This window comes from Myodes glareolus, chromosome 12 (genome assembly GCF_982192425.1).
Source record: "Myodes glareolus chromosome 12, mMyoGla1.1, whole genome shotgun sequence".
In the NCBI taxonomy this organism is placed as follows: domain Eukaryota; kingdom Metazoa; phylum Chordata; class Mammalia; order Rodentia; family Cricetidae; genus Myodes; species Myodes glareolus.
The window spans coordinates 18,855,004-18,862,727 of record NC_142037.1 but is presented as its reverse complement, the minus strand read 5'-3'; the positions used below and the strand labels follow the sequence as shown (position 1 = coordinate 18,862,727).

At 53.8% G+C, this 7,724-nt stretch overlaps 2 protein-coding genes across 2 annotated transcripts; both read right to left on the bottom strand.

Moving 5' to 3' along the window:
• Positions 1-399: 399 nt before the first annotated feature.
• Ltb4r (leukotriene B4 receptor) lies at positions 400-4,843 on the bottom strand. Its single transcript, XM_048443844.3, has 2 exons — positions 2,296-4,843; positions 400-1,628 (listed from the first exon to the last, which is right to left on the bottom strand). Exon 2 carries the CDS (start codon positions 1,617-1,619, stop codon positions 579-581), a length of 1,041 nt encoding a protein of 346 aa, XP_048299801.2. The 5' UTR covers positions 1,620-1,628; positions 2,296-4,843; the 3' UTR covers positions 400-578.
• Ltb4r2 (leukotriene B4 receptor 2) lies at positions 4,626-7,657 on the bottom strand. The gene is made up of 2 exons (XM_048443832.3): positions 6,384-7,657; positions 4,626-6,000 (listed from the first exon to the last, which is right to left on the bottom strand). The coding sequence occupies exon 2, from the start codon at positions 5,983-5,985 to the stop codon at positions 4,909-4,911; it is 1,077 nt and encodes a 358-aa protein (XP_048299789.2). The 5' UTR covers positions 5,986-6,000; positions 6,384-7,657; the 3' UTR covers positions 4,626-4,908.
• Positions 7,658-7,724: the final 67 nt, after the last annotated feature.

The following is a 7,724-nucleotide window of genomic DNA, read 5'->3' as shown; positions in this document are numbered from 1 at the left end:
TCTTTGGGAGATGGAGAGATGGAAAACCATCTCCCAGGACTTTCCTGAGAGGATGTTAGGTTTACACCATCAAAGATATGTACCACCAACTTCTGGGAAGACATTTCACAAGAACCGGGTTTTTTTTAGAAGGTTCCATGAGTCGTGACTCTAGGGTAATGAGGCCACACAACGAACTCCTTTGATATCTCCTTTAGGAGTCAATAGTGTATTTTTCTAAGTGGGATCTGCAGGTCACCTATTTCAGAATTAGGAAGGTAGGGAGCTCTACCCACCCATATGTCCCTTCCAAAACTGCAAACCACGAGGAACTGTTGAGAGGGACCCCACCAGAGTGGTCCCTTTTGGGAACCAATGAACATTCCCCAGTGCCCCACAATATACACCTCATTCACAGGCTTAACCTTATTTCAGACTTTAGTTTTAATTGTAAAGCTGCCTGCAGAAGCCAGGCCAAAGCATACAGTCTCTTTGCCCTGACTCGCCCCACCCTTCCCTCTTTTCCTCTTGCGTCCAGTCCCCAACCTGTTCTCCAGATACTGAAGTGGGTCAGACCAACCTACTACAGTTCACCTCACTCATGACGGGGTGGAGGAGGTCATGGAGGCTTCGGGGGGACCTTGCTCAGGACAGGCGAGTGTGGCCTTCTGGGACTGGCACAGGGTGCCCCCGCGGCGGGTACTGTACACCTCGGAGCCAGTGGCCTCCAGCAGCTTGACTACGAAGCCCACGCCCGCTGAGCGGAGCAAGCCGCCGCCCGCGCACGCATACAGCACCGGGTTCACGCTGCTGCTCAGGAAGGCCAGCGCGATGAGGACGTAGCGGGCCATCTTCAGATGCTTCGCCACAGAGTCGGTCTTGTCCCAGCCTGCCAGCGCGCGGCCGGCTTCCACCAGGTTCACCAGGTGGTAAGGCAGCCAGAAAGCGGCGAAGGCCAGGATGATGAGGGCCACCAAGCGGCCGGTGCGGCGACTGCGGCGGAAGCGCCGAGCCTGCAGCCTGCGTCCGATGTCAGAGTAGCTGGCCACCACAGCCAGAAAGGGCAGCAGGAAGCCAGTAATGGTTTCAAAAAGCAGATGGAAGGCCCTATGCCCATCGCTGGGATAATCCTGCTGGCAGACCAGAGTCCTGTTGAGCTGTTTTACTGAACGGTACACAATGACCGGTGTAGCCAGCAGAAAAGACACCACCCAGATGCTTGCCAACACCCATCTGGCAATCGTCTTAGTGCGCACCTTCTGGGACACAAAGGGCTTGGCCACTGCCAATGAGCGGTCCAGACTCATGATGGTGATAAGCAGGACGCTGGCATACATACTTACACCACAAACATAGTGGCACAGGCGGCAACCGATCATTCTAAAAGTCCACGTGCCTTGAGCCAGGAAGTGTAGAAAAAAGGGAGCAGTGAGCAACACAGCCAAGTCGGCCAGAGCCAAGTTCAGCACCAGCAGGGCGGTGACGGAGCGTTTCTGCATCCTTTTCAGGATGCTCCACACCACAAAGCTGTTGCCAGGAAGCCCCACAGCCAGGGCCACAGACAGCAGGACTATAGGCAGAGACAGAGACATGCCACCGGGAGAGGAAGATGCTGCAGGAGATGTAGTGTTTGGAGCCATCAAAAGGACCTAGAGAGTAGGAAGTGGGCACACCCATGAGGAGAAAGTCAAAGAATTCTTGACACCCCATCACATTAATATGAATACTCTGATTTCCAAAATCGCCTCCAAATATATACCACACCCTCACTGTCAACCTTGTTGTCTTCAAGAGACCTGGTTGAATAGGAAGACTAATTTCCTAACTGGCCTGTGGGGCCCCTTCTTTGCCACAGGCCCTGTTGCAAAATAAACAGCAACAGCTGCATCTCACTGTGTTTCCCTTAAGGGACCCTGACACCCAGCACCAGCCTGGGAGACTGAATCCTGTGAGAGTCCAGCTCTTCGACCTCCTGAGAGGCTGCTATCCAGGGAGCACTGGTGACTTTCTCCGGTCACCTACCCACTCTCTCAAGAGCTGACCAGCGTGCACCAGAGAGGACTGGCACAGGGCGGGGTTAATGGACAGGCACTAAGAACAAGTCCTTTTACACTGGTCGGGCTTTCTTTGGAGATTCTTTCTCACCATCTCCCCAGCTACACCTGCCACACACACACACACTCACATACACAAACTCATGCACAACACACTGACACACTCATATTCACACTCAGTCATATACAACACACTGACACACACACACACACACACACACACACACACACACACACACCATTCAATTCCTAGGATACTTACAAGGTTTTCCAGATGCTGATCAGAAGTCAATGCCACGTCTAGGGTCAGGGCCAAGTCGTCGGACAGAGAATTCCTGAATCTGTCCTAGTACTAGGTCTTGGTCCTGCTTCTAAATCTGCCAGTTAAATCAGCCAGAGAGGAAGTACCACAGAGCAGAGGAGGGGGAAGATGCATCTCTGAGGGTGAGGCTGAACAAACCCCACACCCTCCTTCACCGTTAAGGAGGGACAGTCTGTGTTCCAGAGCAGCCCAGAGGGAGGAAGGCTCCTTGGGTGGAGCTAAATGAGAAGTACCCAGGAAAGGTCGGTGAGCTGGAAAAGAGGGGTGCCAGGAATGAGCTGGCTGGGGTGTGGTCTAAAAATGCAGGTCTAGACTGGAGAGGTGAACAGAGTTAGGGATTATATCACAGGAGAAGGAAGCAAGGACATGGGCTCAGAATGAGACTGCTGGTTTAAAAAATAATATCTTTGTACTTCATGTTAAAAATGTGGACATAGGACAGGTTTTGGATTAATAAGGATCACATGTATTGGTCTCACATGTATTGTTGTGGGTTAGGTGACATCACGATATAAAAACAGCATATTGGGTCAGTGCCACCCTAGGCTATATGAGCTTGAGAGAGCAGTAGATCGACACACACTGGGAAGGGGGGTATCAATGAGAATGCGAGGCGGGTATCAATGAGCAAAACGTGGATGAAGAGGGAAGCAACCTATTCTTGCCTTCAGCTCAGACCATGATCGTGGTGAGAATGTAGGGACAAAGCCGTCTCCAGCACCTCCCATTACAGGTTAGCCAACTCTCCATTCTTTTTGAGAGAAGAATATGGATTTCTCCCCTTTCCCCTACCCACTTTACCACGTAGTAACCCTGATAGATTTTCTCGGCGGGTGCTAGGCAAGGATTGGCACCACTTCCTCCCTACGTCCTTACAGCCTTGCTGTTCGCCTTTTAACTTGCCACTTGCCAGGACAGATAAGAAGCTTAGTGGTGGCCATCGAGGTCCCGTATGCTTTCCAGTGCCCTCACTTGCTGTACACTGAGGAAAGCCAGATCAGCACTGACCCAGTAACTGTCAAGCAGAGGATATGATGTAAAGGAGGCTGAAACCACAACGTGAACTGCAGGCGGAGTTGAGGAAGAGCTCTCTGACCACACTGGCTGTGTAAGGTGAAGAACTTACAACAGAGGAAGTTCAGGAACCTCTGCTCCAGAATGCCAGGCTAGGAAGAATTCTGTGTTTGTGGACAGAAGCTTCTGGATCAGAGCTCCAGGGCCATCCAGAACCTTTTCTGAGCAGACAGTTTCCCTGCACTTTCCCTCAGCCTGCTCCATCTTCCTTTGGGAACAGTCTCCCCAGCGACTAGGCACTCTAAACATACTTCCTCCCTAGGTCAGAGGTCACTTCAGCACCAATTCCAGTGTTTCTTGCATGACCCTGGAGACTGGCTTTCCTTTTTTTCCTCTTAGCCTCTGCTTGAAGGGTGAGAAAAGTCATTGAAGAAGATCCCAGAGTAACCCCTTGGGAGGTCAGCCACCTCAGTTCGCTGGGGACCGAAGGGTCTAGGAATAAGAAATCGAGGGCTAGTAAGAATGTTCTGAGACAACTAGACGGACCAGTCATGTGTGTGTCCGTGTTGTCCCCTAAAGAAAAAAAAATTACATTCTACTGTCACCCAAATCAAAAGTGTCATTCAGGTTCTAGATCTGATAATAGGGAGATTCCAGAGGTGGAGGCTGGGAAGCAATAGGGACAGGCTAGGAACAGCTAGCATCCTGGGAAGAGGGAAGGCAGCAGAGAGAAAAGACGGAGGAAGGAAAGGCGCCACCTTCCCGAATGCTTCTTTCAGTTTTCCAGATATCCCAGCCATTCGCCACACCTCCTCCTCAACCCCCAAGCTTCCTCTTGTAAAGTGTGCTGGCTCCCGAGGCTCCCCACAGGCCTGGTGGCTTCTGGAGGGGTGTGGGGTGAGCAGAGGGATAGAGGGAAAGGTTCAGTCTTTCAGTCCCAGGCTCCTGCACTACCATTCAGCCGTGTGCCTCCCTCTCCCTGCGCTGACCGTAAGACAAGCAGAACCCTTCCCTTTTATACAGCACAGATTTACTTCCCCCTGGTAGGCCAGTTTCCTCCTCCTACATGCCTCTAAGGATAGATTTTATGCATCCCTATCCAGACTCCACAGTGCTTCTAGAGACAGGCCTGGTACCCTGGATGGGGAGGCAGGACAGAAAGCGGCTGAAGACTGGCACTGTCTAGTCCTGGCCTTTCCCAGTCGAGAGCCAGGTGGCTTCAGTACAACACAGGCATGATTAGCCACTAACAGGAGCACATTTAAGCCATTAGTTAATGACTTCCCAGTCTATTTCACAAGAATAGCTGCTGGCAATAGGTAAGCATTTCTGGTACTTGAATCCAAGCTGTACTGCAAGCACCAGTTTTGAACATAGGCCATAGTCACCCATACAATCCCATGATTTGGAGTAATCTGGGCCGATAGAGTAAACCTGTCCAGCCAAACTCAAACTGCAATCAGAGAAGGATCCCCCAACTACCCTAGAGCTCCAAGAACAATGGAAAGCGGTAGGGAAGTCCCGAGTTTGAGGTCTTGGCTACCATTCCTGACTGTCCTTCTCCATCCTGCCTCCGCCTCCAGGGTCTCCATTGCCCCTGCCCTGCCCCATTACTTTCAGCCTCGGTGTAGTTCGGAGCTCCATGGTACCCTCCCTAGAGCGGCTGCCTCCTCTGGTGTCTCCAGAACCCTCAAAGAGCCGAGTGAGGAACCGGGGCCCCGCCCGGGGCAGCAGATCCCCCGCAGTGAAAACGTAGAGCATCGGGTTGACGCTGGAACTGAAAAATGCCAAGGCTGTAGTTCCAGCGCGCGCCGCCTGGCCCGCCCCGCCAAGCCTGGCCAGGAGCCCTTCCGGTGGAGCGAGCGCAGCCACTGCCTGCAAGAGATTGACCGCATGGTAGGGGGTCCAGAGCAAGGCAAAGGCCAGCACGATGGCGCTCACCAGACGACCCACTCGTGTGCCGTGTCGCCCAGAGCCCCAGCGCGCGCCCCGCAAACGTGCCAGCGTCACGCCATAGCAGCTGAGTACTGTTCCAAAAGGCAGGACGAAAGCAGTCAGGGTCTCCAGGCTCAGATGAGCAGCGGCGTGCACGGCCGATGGGTGGCACAGTTGACACACGCGATCGCCCCAGAGGTGGCGGTAGACGGCGGCCGGAACAGCGAGCACCAGGGCGGCCAGCCAGACCCCCAGCAACAGGCGGCGGGCTAGAGCCGGGCTACGTAGTCGGGGAGCCAGAAAGGGCCGAGTGACAGCTAGGCAGCGCTGCAGGCTGAGCAGTCCGGTGAGCAGCACGCTGGCGTACATGCTGAGCGCGCACACGTAGTACACTGCCTTACAGCCCACCTGGCCTAGGGGCCAGGCCTGCCCGCTCAGGAAGGTCACAAAGAGTGGGGTGAGCAGAAGGACCGCGCCGTCGGCCAGCGCCAAGTGCAGCACAAGTGTGGCCGCCAGCGGCCGCCCCGCGGTGGGTCGCCACCCCGCCAAACTCCACACTACGAAGCCGTTGCCCGGCAGTCCCAGCAATGCCGCCAGCAGTAGGAAGGCGGTGCCGGTGGCTCGCGAGGCCTTCCAGCTCAGCAGCGTCTCATTCCCAGGCGGACGGTAGCAGACTGACATCCTCCTAAAAGGGGGCTGCAAAAATCCACCGGGTGGAGCATTCAAGATTGGGGCAAAGACCCACACTATCTCTAACTCTAGATGAGAAGACACTGTGCCCACCCCACCACCACCCCCAGCTTCTCTGCAACTTGCCTGTCTTCTTTCCGGAAACCAATTCAAACAGCTCCTTAGAACCCATGGTCCCTGTTCCCAGTCAGCTGAACTCCCCAGGTCTTAGCATGATCCCAGAGGCCACTGGTACCAAAGCACTGGTGTTCCCCAGTCCTCCCTGAAGACAGCCACTATCTCCACATCTGGCCTTCTGCCATAGCCCCCTCTTTTTCCAACCCCATTCTTAATGCTCCAGGGCAAAGGTGGACAGTGGGGAGTAAAGGAGAATGAACAGATCTACTTACCCAGCTGGGAGAGAACAGCGTTGGGTGTCAAGTTTAGGAAGGATGACAGGTGAAGCCACAGTGAATGAGGTACCTAACCCTGCCTCATGCCTGTCACAGTGGCAGAGGGTGAGGCAAGAATGAAGAGGGACAAGATGGTGCTCATCCCCAGCCTTCCTGGGCCCTCCTTCACCCTACTCCTTCCCATCACTGACAGGCCCAGGCATGCAGGCCAGCCTCCCTGGGAAATAGGATAAGGCTGAAGAGGTGCAGGAAGGCACTTGGGCCATTTTAGAGGAGAAGGAGTTCTCTGCTAAAGGCTGCTCGCACATCTGCCCACCTCTGGCCCCTGTCCTTCAAGCCCACTTTCTGCGATGTTTATATTCTCTAGGCTCCTTGGTTTGCAGTGAACAAAGAAGGCAAGCCAAGCAACCCACTCTCCCAGCTGCTCTCTCTTTGCCGGTCTCAGTCTCCTGTCCCTGCCAAGCTTCCTTTTCTTCCGCTTCAAGCTGCTTTTGAGCCTGTCAGAGTCCCTCCACTCTCCAGCTGTTACTGAGTTGTCAGGGACAACTTTTCAGTGTAAGACGTGATGTTCAGACCCAGGGGAATAGGCTAAACGTGTAGGTACAAGGAGCTTGCAACCTGTCTGGGGGGACTCGCAGCATGCAGGAGTGAGGGAGCATGTCATGGTCAGGGAGAGGCCAGCCATTCCATGCGTTTTCATTGCGCTCCAGCAGAACCCTGAGGTATACAGAATGCCCGGGGTAGAAGACTGGGGAACGTTTTATTGCTGAGGACTGTCCCAGGGGCACTCATGCCCCTATCTCTGCCCTTTATTAGGCCCTGACTGGGGCTCCAGCCTGCATGAGAAATGAAGCTGGTCAAGTCACAAAGCTGGCCAGGGACTTTGCGTTTCTAAGGCCACAGGAAGCTGGGGAACGAAGAGAGGCAAGAAAATGGGGACTGCGCTCATTTAAGGGCTAACAGTGAACCTCAGTTTCTGTGCAGCTGTCCGTCATAGCTACAACTAAAGTCAGATGAAACCTGGAACATCAAAACTGAAGCCCCCTGGCTGGGGAGAGGCTCAGTCGGCAAAGTCCTTGCCCTACAAACATGAGGACCCGAGCTCAGTACTCAGAAACCATGTCAAAGGGGTGCATTATGAGCTAAGATATGAAGATTGGGAGTCCAAGGTAGGCAAACTAGGCTAGAAAGGTAAAACTGTATTTGGGTAAGGGGGAGGGGAGAGTCCAATATCAAATTTCACTCCTCACAACACATCTCTAAAGGAGGCACAAAGTACTTCCACCACTGCACACAGGCTCCTCCTCCTCCTCTTAGACTTTGTCCCTTTTACTCACC